Here is a 22,900-nt window from a genome sequence, read left to right as displayed (position 1 = left end):
CTGAGTCAATATTATTGTTATACTACCTCAACTCTCTCTTTTGCTATAATGTAGTTTACCCTATTGTTTGCTATCACCCGTTACAAGAAAAAAGTATGTTTATATACTAGGTTTGAAATACTAAACCTAGTATTACAACTATTCCTTAGCTCAAACTCGATAAGAAATTAATAATTTAAAAAACTCTTTCAGCGATTCTTAATGGAAAAGGCCCAAACCACCTATGGGCCGAGGGCACTGCCCTTTGCACCCTGCCTGCTCATCGGGGAGCGGAGACCCTGACCACTAACCAGGCAGCAGCACCCCTAAATGCGTCTGTGTGGTTTATTAATGCCAAAGTAGTCAACAACTCCCACAAACACAAAATATCTGGAATTTTTTAACTAAAATGATGTTGCATTGATTGCTGCAGTTAACAAAAAGGGCCGACTTAAACTGCATTGTTTTCAGCTCTAATGACCTACTTCTTCCAGCTTCAATCAGCTGCTATTTACATCTCCAAAACACGATATACGTGGATTGACAATTCAGTAATTTTTAAACATTCACTTTAATTTCAAAAAAAAAAAAAAAAAAAAATTATTACTCATTAAAATATTTAATAAAAAAAACAAAAAAAGTGAGTTGAGCTAGTTGGACTTTTCATAGTTCAACAAATGAAGCTCAGTTGAAATAATGGCGTCATCAAAGTAAGGCCAGAACAGGAAAGGTACCTCATTAAGTAGTTTAACTTTCTATGCCTGAAACCAATAGAAAAGTAACTTGAAACCTCTGTTTGAGGGACATATACTATCCATCACAATAATCAAGATCAGGTAGGCTTTTTCCCTGAAGAAATATAGGAGTAGAATTGTAACATACCGAACAATCAATGTTTCTTACAATAAGGCGAAAAAAGATGTCGAAATTTCACATTATCTGATTAGAGATATAAATGTTCTTCAAAAACAAGTAGAAACGGGTAGGTTTATCCAAAGCGAAGATACCGTTCTTCCTCATAGTCCAAGTATCATAATTTCTTGAACAAGTATTGAGCACTCCTGAACTACATGACAAATAAAAACTTTATAGAAACAACTGATACCCAGAATCTTATATAATGAAGTTTTAACGATTTCGGAAGACCTTACTTATGTCTTTAGCCATTCCACAAAATGCTTGAAATTATTATAGGAGCAACCACCTTCTTTGATGTTATTCATCAAACTTTCCTTGAGATCCAAAGCATTACCTTTATACTTGCCATTATCTAGCAGTTCCTCCAGTTTACTTTTGATTTCTTCTCTTGTAATTATTCCACTTTCATCTTTGCTGAACCCCAATCCAACATTCCAAACATTACAAATGTAATTCTCATTGTGTTTCTGATCTGCAAAGTAAGGCCAACACAAGAACGGGACCCCATTGCTTATGCCTTCCATGGTGGAGTTCCATCCACAGTGGCTTATGAAGCAAGCAATGGAAGGATGTGCCAGAACCTTCTGTTGAGGCGCCCAACTAACTATATGCCCTCGAGGCGCGAATCTGTCTTGTAATCCTTTCAGATAGGCATCATTTATTTTCGCTGCAATATCAGAACGCACAACCCAAAGGAATGGTCTGTTGGAGAGTTCAAGTCCCATAAACAATTCTTGGAACTGAGTTTGGTCAAAAATAGTTGTACTGCCAAATGCAATATATACGACTGACTGTGCTGGTTGTTGATCAAGCCATTTCAGACAAGTTAAGTCTTCTGGCCAGAAGCTACCTGCCGAGTCTCCAAATCGGTTTCTTGCTAAAAGTGGACCAATTTGTTTGAACTTTGGATCAGTGTTAAAAGCTGCAGGCTCAAGGTCATGAGTTGAATTGCAAAGCACCCACTCTGCCAATTGTATTGATGGGTTGTTTTTAACAGTATTTTCAAAAAACAGTCTCTGCATTTTCGATGTGCCAAGCCAGAGAAATCCTATGTGTGCTGTGCTCATGACAGGCATGGTTGGTGACAACTGAAACATTTCTTTCTTTGGAATTCCTGGAAAGGAAATTAAAATCAACATCAAAATAAACCATGAAGCTATCCCCTTTTAACATCTTTGCCTTAGGTCCAAACAAGTATATATCTTGTTAGTTCTCGAATAGAGTGATACGATTGAAAAGACACATGTAGCTGACTTCAACTAGATGGAAAGCGTTTTACTTTTAGTTGCTCATACTTCAGCTGGAAGTTCGCACAAGATACAGAACAATATTACAAACACCTTGAATTATTATGTAAAACATCTCTTTTGGATCTAGTCTACTTTCCCTGTTCTTACTTGCTCTATTGAGAAATCAAGTGTGATACCTCAACAATCAAAATCTATCTGTTTTCATTAAGCACAACTATCAGTTTTTCAAGCAAACTTTGAATTAGTGCGTAATCTTTTTTGACATTCCTATCACTGCATACTGATGTGGAAATATCTAACTTGTGTGTGTCTATATGTGCAGGTATGAATTAGTTTTTTCTCACTTGGATAAAAATGATTAAAGAAGTTTCATCTATTAGCATAATATCAAATTATACTACTCTTAACTTGCCAGACTTAGTGATAAATGATCTTACCATCATCATCAACAATTCCATCATCAATCAACTTTTGGATTCTAGATCTTAAGACAAGCTGTGTGGCTGCTGCACAATAGAAGACGGCTCGCCTAATTCCCTTCTTCGCTGCAATTTCCATGGCCCAGTTGAGAACTGGATCTGCCAGAACACAAGTGATCTTATCACTATCTGATGCATTAATCTGTTCAATCAGCTCCTCAACTTTTTTTGGCATTAGCCAGAGGATTGCTTCAACAAGCTTCTCTGCTAATTGACCTGTATTCTCAGAAGACTCCTGTACCAGTGGAATCGAAACAAGATGAAACTGATCACCCATACCATCCTTCATCACTAATGCATCCATAACTCTTTTATGATTCTCTTGTGTGTTTACAAATGTGATTCTGATGCCATGATTCACTAAGCATTGAGATAGCTCCATTAAAGGAAGTACATGGCCTTGTGCCGGAAAAGGTATAACCAATACATGAGGATTTCCCATTTGGTTCTCTCTTTTTTTCACAATTCAAGAATACTGCTGAAGTATATTTATAGGGTGAACTGCTAGAAAATTTACTCATAGGACTTTGTAGTTTCATATTGGCTACATATGGACGGCGGCCTGGCATCTAGCAAGGAGTTTTTTGTAACTAAAATCTTGGTTCAAATGGTTATTTTCATTCTTACAATTTGCTAAAGACATGGAGATAAATTTAGTGAATCCAGAAAATCTGAACTTGTGAAGGGATTCTTTATTTATTTATGATATGAAGCAAGCAATGGAAGGATGTACCAGAATCTTTTTCCCGAGGTGCCCCAACTAACTGTATGGCCTCGAGTGGCAACCAATCATTCATGCCCGACCGGTCAACAATCAACATAAAGTCCAATGAAAACAGAACCCACCAACAAATTCAGTTCACAGTATCAGTCACCGTTTGACCAGCTCACCTACTTGCGAGGGATGAATACCTCTCATCGTCCAGATTTTTCCAAACCCATCAAGTCCCAGCATCATGACCCAGATCATCAAGACAGGGCCGGCCCAAGGGTAGGCACCTGCCTAGGCCCCCAAATAATAAGGTAGAAAATGACCCAAATTTTTTTAATATATTAAAAAAAAAAAAAAAAAAAAAAAAAAAAAAAAAAAAAAGCCTAAAAAGCCCAAATTTATTATAAACAAAAAGTGAACTCTATTTTTTTTAGTAACATATAAGATTGAAAATTTTGAATTTCTATTCGGCATAATTATTTGGTATAAAATGTTATTTATTGTTAATACGCTTAGTAAATATTTACAATTTAAAAATATGGACATTTTTGTTGTAATAGATCAGTTGAAATATCTTATTTCATTTTTTGAAAAATTTAGAGAAAATGGGTTTACATTTTCTATGATTTCGGTTAAAGAGATTGCAGAGCAAATGAATATAAAACCAAAATTTTGTGAAAAACGTACAATAAAGAGAAAAAAACAATTTGATGAAAATGAAAACTAAGAGATGAAATTGTTAGTTGAAGAATCTTTTAGAATAAATTATTTCGCATATTTAGTTGATCATGCCATTTCCTCACTTCAAAGTTGGTTTCAACAATTTGAAATATAAGTAATGCTACACTTACAAAATTTTTTTACAAAGATCTCCATACAAAGTGATGTGACCAAAAATAAATGGAAGAGTGAATTTAATAAGTTTGACTTTTTGTTTCACTCTTCTATTTATTTTTTGCCACCTCACTTTGTATGCAAATCTTTATAAGATTTCTTTGTAAATATAGTATTATTGTTGAAATATATAATGATAATTTTGGTTTCCTTTATAATATAGAAAAGTTAAAATTCCCAGATGATGATAATTTGAGAAAAAATTGTTTAAATCTTGAAAACCTTTTAAAATATGACATGTTCTCTGATATTGATGGTTTAAATTTACATTCAGAATTAAAAATTTTAATAGAAATTATAAACGTGGAAATTAAAACACAATACTAGATTTTATAAAAAATGTGAATTCTTTTTCAAATACATAGATAGCTTATACAAAACTATTAACTATTCTTGTTATTATAGTTTAGCAGAAAAAAGTTTTTCAAAATTAAAGTTAATAAAATCTCATTTGCGTTCAACAATATCATAAGAAATATTAGATAATTTGTTAATATAGAAAAAGATTTGGTTTTTAAACTTAGAACATAAAAATTTAATTAAAGATTTTGTATCTTAAAAAATAAAAAATAAATAAATAAATAATTTTTTTAATATATACTTATATTGTTAAAAGCATAAAATAACTCTTGCCTAATCATACATGAGAAGTTATTGCTAACCTCATACCCGCATAAATCAATAATGCTACGGACATCGGGATTTTTGTACCGAAATATTGTACCGGCTTACGTGTAAGACATCTCTAATTTTTTTAACAATTTTTTTCTAGTGAACGGTCGTCCATCAAATTTGGACAGCCGTTCACTCACATGGACGCTCGTCCATATTATATGGACGGGCGTCCATATACAAGGGACAGACGTCCCCATTTAAAGGACGCCCGTCCATAAATAAAATACAATAAAAAGTTTTTATAAACTTTGGGGACGGCCGTCCATAAATTTTGGACGGCCGTCCCTTATGTTTGGACGGGCGTCCATTCCGTCCATANTAAAACTCATTTTGGGATGATCCTCCGAATGCATCATTTCGGGAATCCATTATGAATTTATGATAAAATAATAATAATTAAAATGAAAAAAAATTAAATAATAATATGAATAAGAGATGATATTGAAAAATAGAAAAAATAGAAAAATATAAATAAATAAATTATAATATGAATAAATTATAAATATAAATATAAATTGAATGAGAATTTGATTGGAGATTTGGAGTAGAGAGTAAAGAGATTGAGTGGTGTGGTGTGGTATGGAAAAAATGAAAATTTTTTTTCTTAAATTTTGTAAAATTTTATTTTAACCTCTACAATTTCTGTTTATTTCAAAATTTACGAGAGGTTTTATGTAATTGTCTAGGGGCTAAAAAATAAACCGAAAGTGTTTGGGCTTGGGCCTTGGAGGAGGGCTCAATGGAGGGACTGAGCCCTCCTCCTTAGGCCTAGTCCAGTTTTGGGACCAAGCCTACTAAGACCGATCCTCTCAAAGATCGAGTTTTTGGGCCAAGGTTTTGGACCTAGTCTCAAATGCCCAACTCTAATTTTGACCTTACACATGTTTTACATTTTCCAAATTTGAGTTCTTTCAAGAATTGTTACCAACTTGATAATCTCTTTCCCTCTCTTTACAAGTGAGATGACAGGAGGCCATATATTATTTTTGAACGATAACTACGGAAAGACTTGATTCAATCTCAATTTCCATTCTACAGTAAATTCTGAACCACACCTGTGTTCAAATGCTTAAACAGATGTTTGATATAGTAGTGATGATCAATTTGTATTTCTAATTTATGTTTTATGCGCCCTTATCTTGATCTGACATAAAATAGGTCAGTCGAATGTCATTGCATTTTAAAACTTTTGATCCCTGAAAGAGAAAGACTGCCTGAATTTTGCTTAGAGCAGCCTTGTGCAAAGAATTAATTCTAATAGAATGAGAATACTTTCTTTTGTAAGCATGCTTCAATTTTTGATTTTTAATGTATATAGTTTTATAAGTAAACAACAATATAGCTTAGTGGATGGAAGATTATACATGACTGAATAAATGAATCAATAAACGAATGTAGGTCAATGACAGAACAAATATACAAGTTGACAGACTATAATCCAAATACTTCGGCTGCAATAGAAGAACATTCATACGGGTGAAGCCATTTGCTTGTACTTCATCTTGACTTCATCCGTATCATTTTTTTTTAAGTTTCCCGTTACAGTCGTTTTTCTTTCTGACGCTAAAAGACGTTAACCCACATGACTAGAAGACCTCTAAACGACGGCCTGAGTGCTCAACGCCGATTGGCAACTCCATAACTAACTAAAGAATTCACCCCACTGTCTATAAAAGCCCCTCTAAAACCCTTCATTTCCTCCTCCCCTGCATTAACTTGAAAACAAACTCAAACAAAAATTACTCTAAAGACAGAGAAAGAAAATGCTTACCGAGAAGAAGAATCCACTCCCAGAAATTCCTACCATCCAAGAACAAGAAGCAGAAGAAGAAGAAGAAGAGCTCCTCCTTCTTCAAGAAACCGCTACCATGGACTCCTCCACCTTCTTTAAAGACGAACCCACCGCCACCACCACTACTGGCTTCTCTAACCTCCACCTCACCAACCACCATTCTTGCTCCTCCTGCGGTTGCAATGAAAACTCCGCCTCCGCCACCCCCTCCTCCTCCTCTGCCACTCTCAAACGTTCCTCCTCTGAATCCAACACTCTCCAACCCAGTTCCAAGAAACCCAACATCAACCCCACCTCTCTCTTTGGCTTCTCCAAGATTCCTCACACTACTACCTCCGCAATCACCTCACCCTCTGTCTCGGCCCCGGCTCCGAACACATCTCCGAGCCATCCTTTTCTCCGACGCTGCGTTTATGATCTCGGAGACCCACTCCCTACCCAAGTAGCGGCTGAAACACCTCAGTCGCCCCAGTCACAGAATGCGAACATGTTGTGCCCAGGGACTCCGTTGTCGGCGGCGAAGTTTCCGCCTATACCATCGACTTTAAGGCGGTCGGTGTCAGACCCCAATCCGTCTCCGGCCCCTACGTTTTCCAGTTCATGCGACGGCGTGGGAGAGTACCATGTTCCTAATGCAGAGGTTGGAACTTTCTAATGTTTAATTGTCAATTTTTGCGATTCATTCCAATACTTATTGTGTGATTTTGTGTCCTTACTGATAAAGGTTCTATTAAAGGTTCTTGAATAGAACGTGGGGTCTTTATGCTTCTATTCTCTGGTTAATAAAGATTTTTGACTTTATTGTTTTTTAATGTCTAATTATCAAGGTTCTTGATATTGAATTCATTGCTTTATTGAACATTGTGTTTGATTGACATTGTTTGGGCAGTGGGCGAGGAAGTTTAGTAATTGTATGAAGGAAATGGCTCGAAAATGGGATGAATTGCTTGGTTTTGAAGAAGATAAGGGCGGGGAAGAGAACCACAACCGAAGCTACAGCAACGACGTTGAGAACAACAATGCATCAATGGTACTTTTTTATTGTTCAAATTCTTATTGTTAGTCTCTGTGGTGGCATATAACAGAATAAAGATTAAAGATTATAAGTGGGCTGTTCATTATTAATGCATTCAGGATAATTGTGGGGAAGATTTTGTTGAAGCTGTGACGGTGGAGAAGGCCGGCAAGTGTTTGATTATCCATTTCAAGTGTCCTTGTGGCAGAGGATATCAGATTCTACTCTCAGGGAAGAACTGTTACTACAAGCTCATGTAGACTGCTGGTATAATGTTGGCTGCTGGTGGTATTGATTTTGACTACTGATGGTTGATGATATTGATTCTTTGAAGTTACTGTATAATGTTGGCTGCTGTTAGTATTTATTTTGATTACTGATGGCTGATGATATTGATTCTTTGAAGTTACTGGTACAATGTTGGCTACTAGTGGTATTGATTTCTGAAGATACTGATGGAATTGGTTCTTTGTCTTGAAGTAAAACTCATTGGGGTGCAATTGATTCTGTATTTTGAAGTCAAGTTTTTCAATGTGACTGCTTGGTGTAGCTGATGCAGAAGTTGAATTGTAATTACTTGTGTATTTTGAAGTCAAGTTTTTTAATGTGACTGCTTGGTGTAGCTGATGCAATTGGTTCTTTGTCTTGAAGTAAAACTCATTGTGGTGCCATTTTATAATTTCTACCTTAGCAATGCCATTTTATAGTATCATGTTTGATGTTGGATATCACCTACATCCCGACGGCGATACATTCAATCTTATTAAATTGTCACATGGTTAATGAATTATGACATGTTTACTTTAAAATATTCATATTTTTCTTTTACTTTGACAGGTTCATCTGCGTTACATCTGTTTTTGTATAGTTATCTGAAAGTAATGTCCCAGTAATACTTTTATATGTAAAGGCAGACACCTGCGAACTGTACTTTCTGAACTATCAATAATTCTTGTAGTACACAGATTCTAAAATGTAAATTAAATCCTGGGGATCAATTTTTCTAAATACAAACTTTAGACAGTCATATCAGAACCTGAAGTGTTATACTATTGGAAACACTAAAAATATGAACACGGAGAGGAGTAATACCTCCAGCTTATGCAGAACTTGAGCCACAGGACAGAACTAACAGAATGTAGACAGCAGTTATACTGCACAAGTGAAAAGATTATCTTGTACTGATCAACTAGTTAATATAAAAACTTCTTATTTTGATACTAACCAGTGAAGAAAACTTGACTCCAAGTTTGAGGCAATCAAATTTTTTAAACCTGTTTGAAGACTATTCTTCCTACATGTCAAGTTGGAGATAATTAATTTTCCATCTTTATGGCTCCTGTCCTTGTTCCACTTGCTCAAAGTTTGTTTTACAAATACATTTGAAGTTGAAGTTTTGCAACTGCATCATGATAATTATAGACAATTGGAACACTTGAGTCTTTTAATCCAATGATCTCCTGAGAGGGCACGCTTGTAGTTACAAGAAACTTTATTAAATTATAAAAAATACTGTTCCTTATTGAACTCTGGAAGTATAAATTTTGTGATGTTACCTACAATTTTATTATCCTGAGAAAGAAGAAACCAAAATGGTGTCAGAGATGCTACAGCATTTCATCTTTGCATTTCGGTATAGTTGCTCTCACAGTTCAGGTGCATGTCCACAGTCAATCAGGTTAACTCAATGCTTAACTATCAATTTTCATTTAATGTAATTATTATAGGCAAAGGTTACCATTTTTTTTCTGTGTGTCAGGATTCAGTAGCATGGTCTGTGCCTCTGTGGAATACTGGAAAATTCTGGCTATACTGACAAGATAACAGGCATAAATTACACTTCAGATGTAGCCTTTGTAGAGACTGATGCAAGCAATAATATGTCCCTTGAATACAACAGTAACACCCTTGAACAACAATTCTTCAATCTTAGAAGCTTCCCTGAGGGAATAAAAAATTGCTATGCGCTGAAACCTGAACGAGGCAATACTTTTGGTTGGTGAGGTCGTGGGGGCTTGGGGTGTGTGTAATATGGGAGGTGTTATGCTGTCCCTGGCCGTTTTCTTGGTGGCTTTTCTGGTTGCTGGTCTGGTTGTTTGGGCAGGTGGTGTTTGGGCTGTGGGTGACTGGGGCTGGGCACTTTGGATGGTTTTGTGGTTTGATCTGAGGTGGTGCTTGTTGTTAGGCTTTTAGTTTGCTGGTCTTGGGTTTGGTTGTGCAGGTTGTTGTTGCTGGTTTGCTGTGGTGTTGGGGAAAGGGATGGCTGTGGGGGTCCGGTTTTTCTGGGTGGTGTCTTCACCACGGGGGCTGCTGCCTGTTTGGTCCTTTCCTAGTTGTTAGTTGGCTGTTTTTTCAGTTTTGATGTGGGGCTGCTTGATCCTGGGTTTTTTGGCTGCCGTTTTGGTTGTGAGCTGAGGTCTCTGGTTTGATTGTTTTTTTGGTCCTGGTTTGGCCTGCGGTGGGGTGAATGTGGGGGCTGTTGTTGCTGCAGGATGGTGTTCTGTGCTGCTGGGATTCTCCTTTGTTTTTGAGCCTTTTTGGCCTGCTGCAGTTTTCTGGAGATAGGGGAGTGTGCTGGGGAGTGGTTTTTTAAGCTGTCTTTGTGTGCAGGCTGTTCAGCCTTCTTTGATGGACTGGGGCAGGAGTTTTTTTATCTGCTCTGGGTTGTGGGCTGTGTTTTTTTTAGGATTGTTTATCCTTTCCCTTTGGGTTTTCTCCTGTAAAAAGTTGCATTGTAAGGGGTTCTTCCCTCTTAGTATCTATTCTTTATTCATTATAAAAATTACAAGTTACCCAAAAAGTTTTTGATTAGAGCCAGATTCATTTATGGAATGACGGCCAGGGGAAAGTACCAAGTTTCAATCTCCTTCTTGGAGCCGATATGTGGGATTAAGTGGAAATGACAGATAAATCAACTATTGTTAGCAAGGAGATAAATCATATACCTCAGAAAAACTATATATGTGTCTGTCTCGTAAACACAGGCTCCGGCACACCTTTCCTTTCAGCTCTAGAATTAAGACCCTTGAGAAATTCCACATATGCTACTCAATCAGGATCACTGCTTCTGTACAGAAGGTTGGATATTGGATCACAAGCTAATGGAACAGTCAGCTAATTCATATTATTTCAGGAAAATATCCTCTCCTAATCTTATTCTTACTTTAACAGTATTATTTCAGGAAAATGACCCCAACCGGATTCCCCAGTTGCCACGATGTAGAGCTCGGAATGAGCTTTCCGTAAATATCTTAAGGGCTCCAAAACTTCTCCCGGATCAAAAGTTATGGCTGTTTTAAGTTAAATTGTCGGTTGAGGACCTCTAAGTCGTGCGTTTGGGCTTCTGACGCTCTGCTCTCTCTAAGAATTCATCTACTAGACATTTTATGTCAGTTATCAGATTGTGATTAGCTTTGGATCACTCTAAGCTTTTAGATCGCAGTCCTAGCTCTCAGCACCCGATCACGCTAGGCATAATTCAAGCTCGAAGATATAAGTTTTTGAAGTGCAATTACATACTCTAAGAGGTTCTGTTATGTCAAAAGTGGTATTAGCGGCCAAAACCCAAACCACCTCAAAGAGATATTATATAACATTTGTCCCACCTTTATCAAAATAAATGATCAGAATGAATGAAAGCTCTTCATGTGTCAAGACAACTTGCAAAAACACTCATTACGATTGAACTCAAAGGTGTATAAATTAGCAACTCTCTTTATGAAAAAAAGAGGCTGGATACATGAGAGCTGGGCACATATTCGAGCTTCAACCATTATTTTTCTTTGTAAACAAAGCATTACTCCATTTTTGTATACCTTATAGGCAGTATCAGAAAAATAGTCAGAGAATAATAAAATAACAGTGGATGTAGGATTCGCTTTAAGCATCCGAACCACTATAAAAAATCATTTCTATCAATCTTTTATTTATATTTCTTCAAACATATATCACTACTGCATCATATTCAACTCTCATAATCATATTACATGCAACTCCTAAAATCCTCTTAACACTTTACAGGTGCGTAGTTGTTGGTGTCAAAATCACGCATCAACAATATTAAATAATAAATTCTATAACCGGTTCTTATTTTTAAGTAAATTATATTGTTTCATTTCTCAATCGGAATAGTATCACCAACAATAGATCAAATTGAAGCTATTGCTTTGAAGAAAAAAAAAGCAACCGAAAAATACAAATAAAAACCAGTTTAAAATTCTCATCCACATAAAAGTACAAGATTTCGCAGGCTCATTCAAAGAAGTCTACCTTCCCTTTGAATATAAAACTGCGTAAAACATTGATCTTTACAAATATAAGCAATTTCTCGTTAATTAAAGTGAAAGCATGTAAGAATTGTAAAAAGAAAATTTTAACTTTAACTCAAACCATGTTCCATGATCCTAAACATAGATATTTACCGATACATTAGGGGTTAACAAACGATGCTTATCTTCTTTCCAAAACACATCATTTCTATACCAAAAATATGACGTTGTTCGCTTGTAAAGACAAAAACAACAACATTTCTTTCATCATAGACAACGTTGTTCGCGTTTAATATAATACGATGACGTTTGCGTTTCTACTAGTAAACAATTAAACATTATTTAAGTCCATTATGAAAACTAAAGATAGGGGCTTTATAGATATTTATGTAACCAAATGGGGGTTCTCTTACATTGGATCAAACAAAGTTGTTCCACAACATCCAAACGACATCGTTTAATCTGACATGAGTACGACAAGATTCAACAGGACGCAGGGGACAAACATCGTTGCGCAGTTTTGCTATGAAAACAGTGTCGTTTACATGAGATCCAAAAGCCCGTCATTCTTCTTCTTAATGGTAAGTATCACTTAACTCCACAAGAATCCTAAAAGTAAGGGCTCCTTGATATTTACCAAATCATAAGGGGGGTCAAAGTTATTTCCAAACGACGACGTAGTGTGTACTTTTTCAAATGATTTCGTTTCTCTCTATCTAAAATAAAACGACCACATTTCCAACCCCGCACTTTCTTTCTATCTGAAATAAAACGACGTCATTTCACCGCCACCCCCATGCGTTAAACAACGGGTTTCCACCCCCCTTTGAACACCCGCTTTCAGTAAAGGTAATAACACGGCGTGTGTTTTGACTTTTGTCTCCTTAAAACTATGTCGTTTCTTATATCAAAATGTCATCGTCTCTTTCTATGAAACGACATGTCTTCCGCTTTTGTAAACAGCACATCCTGCATTTTTGAAATGTTAGTGAACCCCTTATTGTTTAGTAAATTGCAGAAAAACCGAAATTTGATAGTTCTTGATGGAAGAAAAAGGAACGACAACTCAACTGATTTACAGGAAAAACGGAGACGCGGTTTTGTATATAAAATTAAAAAATGAATAAAAAAAGCTCAATTAAATTCATATTAGGAACCTCAGATAACATTACCATCACTGATAATCAAGCTTTCATATGAAATGAACGATCCAATGTGCTCTTAAACATAGTACAAAAATACATGTAAAGATTAATTAAGGAATGAAAAAACATTGAGTTTCATGAAAAAACTACTGAGTTTGTGATTGAAAAATTTCTAGGTATCCATAAAGATCCAATAACTGATACATACCAAACACATATGTGATTATATATAATAACCTCTTATTTAATGAATTATAACAATGGCAAAATCAAATACACCTAATCATAATCTTTATAAACTACAGTTTATGAAGCTACTTCAGTATCTCATCTAATGCTCTTGTATTAACTATAACCTTGTATCCATCTTCAGATCTGCTGCGTGGCATGCTTATCAGTAAATCAAGCCCAAATATATTGGCTTGGCTTGTCAAAGAGAATGTATTCTTCCTTAGCTTTGGATAATTCTACCTGGGATATAAAATCTACATGGGAAACTAACTCAATGAAATTACTCAGATGGTTCAAGCTACTAAACTTCATTTCTCATATTGAAATTACTTAAATTTAGGGCTGATAGTGATACATTTGCACAACTCGTCAACTGAAGCACCTGAAATCAAAGTGATTTCAAAATTAAACTAGCTTTGGGAAGATTAGAGTAACCGGCATCGTCTGACGGCGAGAAGAATGGCAAAACATGGACAAAGGCTTCAAGATTAAGATCGATCGGAGATTTCAAGATTTAGGGATTCAAGATATAGGGAAGAACAACATTTAACTCTATTTTGACTTAGGGAATTTGATTTTAGTGGTTTATTTCATGTTTTACTGAATGTTACATTAGGGGTGAATTGTCATATTTACAAAGGTTTAAGATTGAAGATCACGTTTTAATCCCCCATACTTTCTAAAAGTAACTAAAATAACCCTGCGTATGCGAGCTAGTTTAGGCTTGCGAGCCTATAGAGCTGAGCCGCACGCTGATCGAACTCGGCTCGATTTTTATAACGAGTTTGAGCTGAGTTTTTTTTAGCCTTACACAAGTCGAGCCGAGCCGGCTCACGAGCAACTCAACTCGATTGACAGCCCTACTTATGAACAGTTTGTGCACTCAACCTACACGATTATTCTAGGGTCATGACAATTAGCACCTCGTCCATGCAAGTGGTCAGCATCTAAAAATGAGTATTCAAGTTAAGATTGAATAAAATCATTTTTAATTCTAAAATATAACGATGTCATTTTCTCTGAAGGCAAAACGATTGCGTTTCATTCTCTCTAAAAATGGTGCCATGGTAGAGTTCAAATTATCCCTAAACAAAGTTGATGAAAGAAAAACGACGTCATTTTCACTCTTATAAATGACAACATTTATTCAGAAAAAATGAGATGATGTTGTCTCGTCAAACGACATCGTCTTAATATTGCTATGTCAAGTACAACGAGTTATTATTCCAACCTCTAAAGGGCTGCTTGGTTAACGGTAATAAAAGATTATACCAGTAATCTATCCTAAAATTCGAATATTACCTTGTTTGGTTGTTAAGTAATAAAATATTCCAATAATCTTCCAATACAAATAGTTATTATTGTAGGTGATATTCAACGTGATCTGATTACCTAAAAATATATGTTATTTTAAGATTACTAAGGTAATCCAATTTTTGTTCTCATTTTACCATTAATTAATTAACATTTTAGACATAAATGCCCAAGTATGTCTATCAAAACAACAATTAGCCCACCTGTGCAAAATCACTTTTAACCCCCTACATTTGAGAATTTAGCTAAAACATCCCAGTCATAATAAAAATTTAAAATTTAATAAAATACCCCCAACCACCCAAGCGCTGGTAGTCGTCGGAATAGTGCACGATCAGTCGAATATGGCTGGCCATGTGTCTATCTAGCCATTTTTGGCCAGATCAAGTCAGTTATGCACCGTTCCAATGATTGTCGACGACGGCCAACGGCTGGTAGTCGTCTTGGGTGGCTAGGTATTTTGTTAAATTTTAAAGTTTTATTGTAGTTGGGGTGTGTTAGCTAAAGTCTCAAATGTTAGGGGGTTAAATGTAATAATCTAAATAATAAAATAATATTATTATCATTATAATAACATTTATAAAAAAAAAAAAGAAATTCAGTAAAAAGGTCTCCCATAATTCTTTTATTCCACCCAACCAAACATATTAAGTATTTATACCCACCAATCTAACCAAACATATATAATATAACATTCCCCTTAATATTTAAGGTAATTTATCTCACTAGTAATTCTATCTTTTCAGTAATACAATATTCTCTGAACCAAAAAACCCTGAAAGATAGTAAAATATAATGCACCCACAAAATTTGTTTAATTGAATGAAAGAAATGACCTGAAAATGGGATGAATTGCTTGGTTTTGAAGAAGATAAGTGTAGGGAAGAGAACACAACCAGAACAACACCAACAATGTTGAGAACAACAATACATCAATGGTATTTTTTTATTGTTTAAAATCTTATTTTTAGTCTCTATGGTGAAATATAACAGGATATGAAGTTTAAAGATTTAAGCAGGTTGTTCATTATTAATGTATTCAAGATAATTGTGGGGAAGATTGTGTTGAAGCTATGGCGGTGGAGAAGGTCGGGGAGTGTTTGCTTATCCATTTCAAGTGTCCTTGTTGCAGAGGTTATCAAGTTCTACTCTCAGGGAAGAACTGTTACTACAAGCTCATGTAGCAGTCAATCAATCAACAATGAGAGACCTCATCAATACACTTAGGTTCCCATTTTCTCATTGTTTATTAGTTCCTTTTAGTTTTTCTTTTTGTATAATTTTTTGAAGATGGAGCGAGTTCTCATAATTCTGAGATTTTTTATGCTACCAACTATTCATAAATAAGCTTCCTTTACCACTGATAAGAGTTGTATAAACTTGAAAGAAAAAAACAGAATGTTATTTGCCTAATTGAAGTTTGTTATACCAATTCGTGATCAATTAACTCCTAACCACACACAAACTAACAAATCAACCCACACACAAAAACAAGAACACAAGAACAACCAGATTTACCGTGGTTCGCCTTTCCAAAATTGGAAAGACTACATCCACATTGAGCTCCAAGAATTTGGGGCTCACTACACTAGGAATAAAGAGTTCTTTATAGATTATAACAATTCTCAAAGACACGCACAACTCTCAATCTTGAACAAACCACCCAAACCGTTAATCTATAGAGAAACCTGGACTAGCCTTTCTAATCCTGATGAGATACTACCCTTATAGTACAATTACAAAGACTATAACACCGATTACACAGGTTTGAGACAAGATTGAAGAACCCTAACCAAAGCACCAAGAACCCTAATTCGCACACAAGAGAGAGCTGCTGGATTTTGCAAAAAAGCTTGCTTATATAGGGTTGACTTGCTGGATAAATTCGGGCCATTGGATGTTGATTGCTTCAATGGCTAGGATTGTCTCACATGAGTATCAAAACGGTAGTGTGTTGATAAGTGTTGTATGCAGAAATGTCAGCGTTTTGGGCTTCTCACTTTAATAATTCTCCACCTTGAAGCTCAAAACCTTGCAACTCCAGATTTCCTAAGTGCAGCAAACCATCCAAAATTCCCTTCACAGCTCAGTTGCCACCCATTATTTCATAAACAGTAGGTTCAAGCAATGCTTGAACTTGGCAACAGTTACAATCTCGGTACCCATATCAGCAGGATTATCTTCAGTTGAGACTTTCTTCAAGATAATCAGTCCTTGGGCAATTAGATCTCTAACAAAATGAAATCTTACATCTATATATTTGGTCCTATCATGATAGATAGGATTCTTGCTCTAGTGAATGGCGCTTTGGCAATATGAATAAATGGTGGCTACTTCATCGATCAAATCTACTTCGGACATAATTCCTTGAAGCCATAGTGCTTCCTTGAACAAATCAGTAGCAGCCACATACTTTGCCTCAGTTGAGGAGAGTGCCACAATAGGCTGAAGCTGGGATTTCCAGCTCACACAATTCCCTCCTAGCGTGAAGAAATAAGAGGTGGTTGACTTTCTTGTGTCTTTATCACCTACAAAGTCAAAGTCTACAAAACCCACAAGATCAAGTGAATTATATCTTTTACAGTATTCCAAACCAACATGTGATGTACCATTAATATACCTTAAGACCCATTTAAGAGCAGACCAGTGTTTTGTCCCAGGATTAGATATAAAACGACTCAACAAAGACATGGTAAATGAAAGGTCAGGCCTAGTGCTAATCATGGCATACATGACTGACCCTATCACATTTGCATAAGGGACCTTTTCCATTTATTAACTCAAAATCTGTTTTAGGACATTGGTGTTTACTATTGTAAAATGACTAGCTAAAGGCATGGACGCAACCTTAGAATAAACCATGTTAAACTTAGAAATCAATTTTTGCAAGTATGAACTTTGATTTAATCTTAATTCATGGCATTTTCTATTTCTAAGTATTAACATTCCCAATATATTTTTAGCACATCCTAAGTCTTTCATGTCAAACTCAGCCTTAAGTTTACCCTATAACTCATCTATTCTAGATTTAGATTTGCTAATCAAGAGCATATCATCCACATATAAGAGTAAATACAAAGGCATATCATTATCCAAGGCAAAATAAAAGCAACTATCATATTTGCTCCTATTAAACCCAATGCTTAAATGAATGCATCAAACCTATTGTACCACTGTCTAAGGGATTGTTTCAGTCCATACAATGACTTATGTAACAAACACACATGATCAGGGAGTCTTTTATCAACAAATCTAACAGGTTGCCTCATATATATCTTTTCCTCTAAATTTCCATGTAGAAAAGCAGTCTTAACATCTAGTTGCTCTAGTTCTAGGTCATAATGTGCAACTACGAACAACATATGCCTAATTGTTTTATACTTAACTACTAGAGAGAAAATTTCATTAAAGTCTATGTCCCCTCTTTGTGCGTAACCTTTAGCTACAAGTCTAGCCTTATGCTTAGGAAGGTCAAAAAGATTTATACCTTCTTTTACCTTGAATAACCATCGACATTCAACCAATTTCTGATCTTTTGGAGTTAGGACCAGGGACCAGGTTTTGTTGACTTTCAATGATTGCATTTCTTCTTCCATTGCATCCTGCCACTTGTCTTTGTCCTTTGACTTGATTGTTTCATCATAGTTGTCAAGTTCAGTTCTAAATACTTCAACTCCAACCACCAGTGCAGTATAGATCATATCAGCATAGGAATATCTTGCTGGAGGTCTGATCTCTTTGTGGGTCCTGTCTCTGGTTAGCTGGTTCAAGGTTCTCAGCCGGTTCATGATCCAAGGCTGCCACTTCAGTTTCTTCATCTGGATCTCCTTTATCAGTTTGAACACTTGAGGACTCCACCTCAATTTGTGTCCTTGCAATTGGTTCTTGACTTATAAAGTCAATGCCAGAAGTACCTACATCAAGGTTAGTAGTTTTGAAAGGAAATATATTTTCAATAAAAATAACATCCCTACTAATGATTCTTTTAACCCTTGGTGCATTCCTCTCTCATAACCTATACCCTTTAGTCTCTTCTTGATATCCAAGAAATACAAACTTTAGTGACCTAGGTTCAAGCTTCTCTTCATTTGTGTGTGCATAGGCTGCACACCCAAAGACCCTAAGGTGGCTTAAATCTGGCTTTCTTTTAGACCAACCCTAACTGTGCTCTGATACCACTATTATACCAATTTGTGATCAATTAACTCCTAACCACACACAAACTAACAGATTAACCCACACACAAAAACAAGAACACAAGAACAACCAGATTTACCATAGTTCGCCTTTCCAAAACTGGAAAGATTATGTCCACGTTGAGCTCCAAGAATTTGGGGCTTACTACACTAGGAATAAAGAGTTATTTACAGATTACAACGATTCTCAAAGACACGCACAATTCTCAATCTTGAACAAACCACCCAAACTGTTAATCTATAGAGAAACTTGGACTAGCCTCTCTAATCCTAATGAGATACTACCCTCATAGTACAATTACAAAGATTATAACACTGATTACACAAATTTGAGACAAGATTGAAGAACCCTCACCAAAGCACCAAGAACCCTAATTCGCACATAAGAGAGAGTTGCTAGATTCTGCAAAAAAGCTTGCTTATATAGGGTTGACTTGCTGGATAAATTATGGCCATTGGATTTTGATTGCTTCAAAGGCTAGGATTGTCTCACATGAGTATCAAAACGGCAGTGTGTTGATAAGTGTTGTATGAAGGAACGTCAGCGTTTTGGGCTTCACACTTTAACAAAGTTTTTACACTGTAGTAATTCAAAATGTTGTGGTGATGAACACAAAGGAAAGTGAGAATTAGACTATTAAGAGTTTGTGAATAATAGGCATTGTTTTCAAAGGTAAGGAAAGGCATTGGTTCGAGGCAGCTTCTTCACCAACTTTATCTGGAGGTGATTTAGTAGTGTAGCCACCCTTCAAATTTGTTAAGATTTTTCATAATATTGTGTAAATCTTTTGTAATCATGTAAATATTATGTAATCCTTTAGTTATGTCAAGTATATGATCTTAGAATATTCTAGAGATTATGTAATCTCCTAATTATATCAGAAAAAATATTGTGTAATCTGCAATTAACATAATTAGGGGATTTAGGAGATCGTATATTCCCTATATAAAGGGTGTAACTCCTTAGTGATAAATCAATTAATTGAAAATATAATTCTTCTAATTTACATGGTATCAAAGCCACTCTCTGATCCCAAAAAAAAAAAAAAAAAAAAATTGCTCACTCTAGAGCAACTGCCAGGAAATTAACTAGCGAGAAATCCTACCATCAGCCATCATCAATCCAAAGAGGAGAAAACGCGGCTATCCAAATTCTAAAAATCCACCAACCCAACCACCAACTAGCCGCTGCAAACCACAAAACACCAAAAATCCCAATCCAAAACAAATTAACAACTCCAACCATCTTCAACCAATATGCCGCAAATCCACATCATCACCCAATCACCCAAACAACTTCAATCACCAAGAAACACCACCATGCTATCGTCGCTGAGCCAAGAAGGGAAGAAACTAGATCAACAGGACGAAAAAACCCAGATTGACACTAAAGCTTGTGACCAAGAAACTGCCAATCTATCGTCATCTTGTCGCCGATTTACTGTTGTCTCAACCACTGTCGCTGCTGCTAACGTCGCTAATATGCTGACGTCAACTCTGATCTGTTTCTGACGACTCTGATCAGTTGTTGCTGTGCCACCATGAATTGCCTTTCATGTTTGTCTTGTCCAAGAATTTGTTTTTAACTTTTTTATTTTCTTTATTTTTTATTATTCTCAAGTAATATTTAAAAAAAAAAGTTCAAGAAAAGTCAAGTTGAGTCAAAGTCAGGGTCTAAGTCCAACTAAAAAAAAAAAAAAAAGGTCAACAATGTTTGAATCATTAGGATCAAAACCCATTATTATTCAACCCAATGGAGCTTTCAATGCAGGAATTACTTTTACTGAATCGAACTATGATGTGTGGTCTCAATTTATGGAAATACATATTGCGAAGAGAGAAAAACTTTCCTATATTTGTGACCACCACCAAAGGAATCTGACGAGGGGTATGAAAAATGGTACAATGAAAACCAGAAAGTCAAACGATGGTTGTTGATGTCCATGTCTCCTGAGATTATGAAGCGTTATCTACGCGAATCCACTACTCGCGAAATCTGGAGTGCTCTATCCAAAGCTTTCTATGATGGAAGCAATAAATTATTTGTCTTCTCCTTGCACCAGAAAGCCTTCACTGTTAAACAAAATGGAAGGCCACTCTCTGTCTATTATGGAGAAATGACAGAAATATTTCAGGAATTAAACCACCGAAATAAAGTGGTTATGAAGGATCCCGATGACATAATAGCATATCAGAAATCTGTCGAGCAATTGCGAGTTCACATTTTTCTCGCAGGTTTGGATGGAGAGTTTGAACAAATTCGTGGAGAAATTCTATGAAAAAATTCAATTCCAAATCTAGAAGAGAGTTACTTTGAAGTCCGACAAGAAGCAGTCCATCAAACTACCTTGAAGGGAGAATTATGAAATATTGAGACTTCAGCAATGGTAGCCCAAAATAGAAGTCAGCATACAAAATCCAGCAAATCAAACAACACAGACAAGAAGTGCACCCACTACAACAAATCTGGTCATACCAAGAACCAATGTTTTGAACTAGTTGGATATCCAGACTGGTGGGATCACAATCGTGATCAAAGGAAGAAGAATTCTAAGAAAAACTCTACTACTGCTATTATGGAAAAGAAAGAAGATGTTGATCAGTGCTCATCATTTGTAGCAACTACTGGAAATGATGGTAAGTCTTTACATATGTGTACATCTGTTTCTAATAGTGCATGGATAATTGATTCTGGTGCTACCGATCACATGACATTTGATTCTATGCATATTTCACACTTTAAACTATCCTCACAGAAATTGGTGTCTACTACCAATGATGAGTCCACCCAAGTCATTGGAGAAGGATCAGTAACCTTCCAAAATACTTTAAACTTAGATTCAGTTTTAATTGTTCCCTCCCTAAGTTACAACTTGTTGTCAGTCTCACAAATAACCAAAACTTTATGTTGTGTGGTGATTTTTTGGCTTGACTTTTGTGTGTTTAAGAGCATTCAGACAAAGCAAACGATTAGTTATGGTATTAAACGGGGGAAGCTGTATTATTTGGATTTAGAGAAAAAAAAAATTTGCCATAGTACAACAAGCTTTTACAGTTAGTGGCTCAGAAGAAGACAAGCAGAAATCTTTCATCTGGTTATGGCATCGGTGTCTCAGATATGCTTCATTTGGTTACTTGAAGAAATTGTTTCAAAGTTTGTTTAAGCAAAGTGATGTTAGTTGTTTCTGATGTGATGTTTGTGAACTTTCAAAAAGTCATCGAGTTTCTTATCCAATAAAATTGAATAAAAGTTCAAATCCCTTTATGCTTATTCACTCTGATGTTTGGGGGTCCTCCCAAGTTAATACTTTAAGTGGATCACCGTGGTTTGTTACTTTCATTGATGATTGTACAAGGATGACTTGGGTTTGTTTGATGAAATCTAAAGAGGAGATCAATGTGGTATTTCAAAGATTTCACCAAATGGTTCATATGCAGTATAATGCTCAAGTTCAGGTTCTACAAAGTGACAATAAAGGAGAATATCAAAGTACAAACCTTTAGCAGTACTTGACAGCACACAGTATTATTCATCAAACTACTTGCCCCAACACACCCCAACAAAATGGTGTTGCTAAGCGCAAAAATCAGCATTTATTGGAGATTGTTCGTGCTTCCTTAATAGAAGCTCACATGCTATTGTCTTTTCGGGGAGAAGCACTCACTTCTGCAGCCTACATAATTAATCAAATACCTTCTAGCTCAATTGAGTTCTAGACTCCATTCCAAGCTCTTGGTAAAATAGTGAATGCTCCAGCGGTCGCGAACTTACCACCTTATATTTTTGGTTGTGTTGCTTTTGTACACCTCTACAAACATCAATGCAACAAGTTGTCTCCTCGAGCATTGAAATGTGTTTTCGTTGGGTATGGTGTTCATCAAAAGGGGTATCGATGTTACCATCCTCCAACTCAACAACTATTTGTAACCATGGATGTTGTGTTCCATGAAGAGTTGATGTATTTTTCTTCTAAGTTTGAACTTCAACGGGAGTATTGTCTGGAAGAAATTCAAACTCTTGACTATTTTGTT

At 35.9% G+C, this 22,900-nt stretch overlaps 3 protein-coding genes across 4 annotated transcripts; 1 reads left to right on the top strand and 2 right to left on the bottom strand.

The window, feature by feature from the left end:
• Positions 1 to 667: 667 nt before the first annotated feature.
• Positions 668 to 3,337, bottom strand: LOC116120993 (UDP-glycosyltransferase 83A1-like). 2 transcript variants are annotated; one of them, XM_031406961.1, is made up of 3 exons: positions 2,585 to 3,337; positions 1,131 to 2,011; positions 668 to 1,045 (listed from the first exon to the last, which is right to left on the bottom strand). In XM_031406961.1, exons 1-2 carry the CDS (start codon positions 3,066 to 3,068, stop codon positions 1,131 to 1,133), a joined length of 1,365 nt encoding a protein of 454 aa, XP_031262821.1. In that variant the 5' UTR covers positions 3,069 to 3,337; the 3' UTR covers positions 668 to 1,045. The 2 variants fall into 2 exon arrangements, with proteins under 2 accessions (XP_031262821.1, XP_031262822.1); XM_031406962.1 differs by having other exon boundaries at positions 668 to 1,040.
• Positions 3,338 to 6,542: 3,205 nt separating this feature from the next.
• Positions 6,543 to 8,420, top strand: LOC116120998. The gene is made up of 3 exons (XM_031406967.1): positions 6,543 to 7,339; positions 7,589 to 7,729; positions 7,834 to 8,420. Exons 1-3 carry the CDS (start codon positions 6,671 to 6,673, stop codon positions 7,972 to 7,974), a joined length of 951 nt encoding a protein of 316 aa, XP_031262827.1. The 5' UTR covers positions 6,543 to 6,670; the 3' UTR covers positions 7,975 to 8,420.
• Positions 8,421 to 16,964: 8,544 nt separating this feature from the next.
• On the bottom strand, positions 16,965 to 17,444 carry LOC116120983 (secreted RxLR effector protein 161-like). The gene has a single exon (XM_031406953.1). It carries the CDS (start codon positions 17,442 to 17,444, stop codon positions 16,965 to 16,967), a length of 480 nt encoding a protein of 159 aa, XP_031262813.1.
• Positions 17,445 to 22,900: the final 5,456 nt, after the last annotated feature.

This window comes from Pistacia vera, unplaced genomic scaffold (genome assembly GCF_008641045.1).
Source record: "Pistacia vera cultivar Batoury unplaced genomic scaffold, PisVer_v2 Contig954, whole genome shotgun sequence".
Taxonomy (NCBI): Eukaryota; Viridiplantae; Streptophyta; class Magnoliopsida; order Sapindales; family Anacardiaceae; genus Pistacia; species Pistacia vera.
Note: the sequence above shows the minus strand (reverse complement) of the source record. Positions and strands in the feature narration are given on the sequence as shown.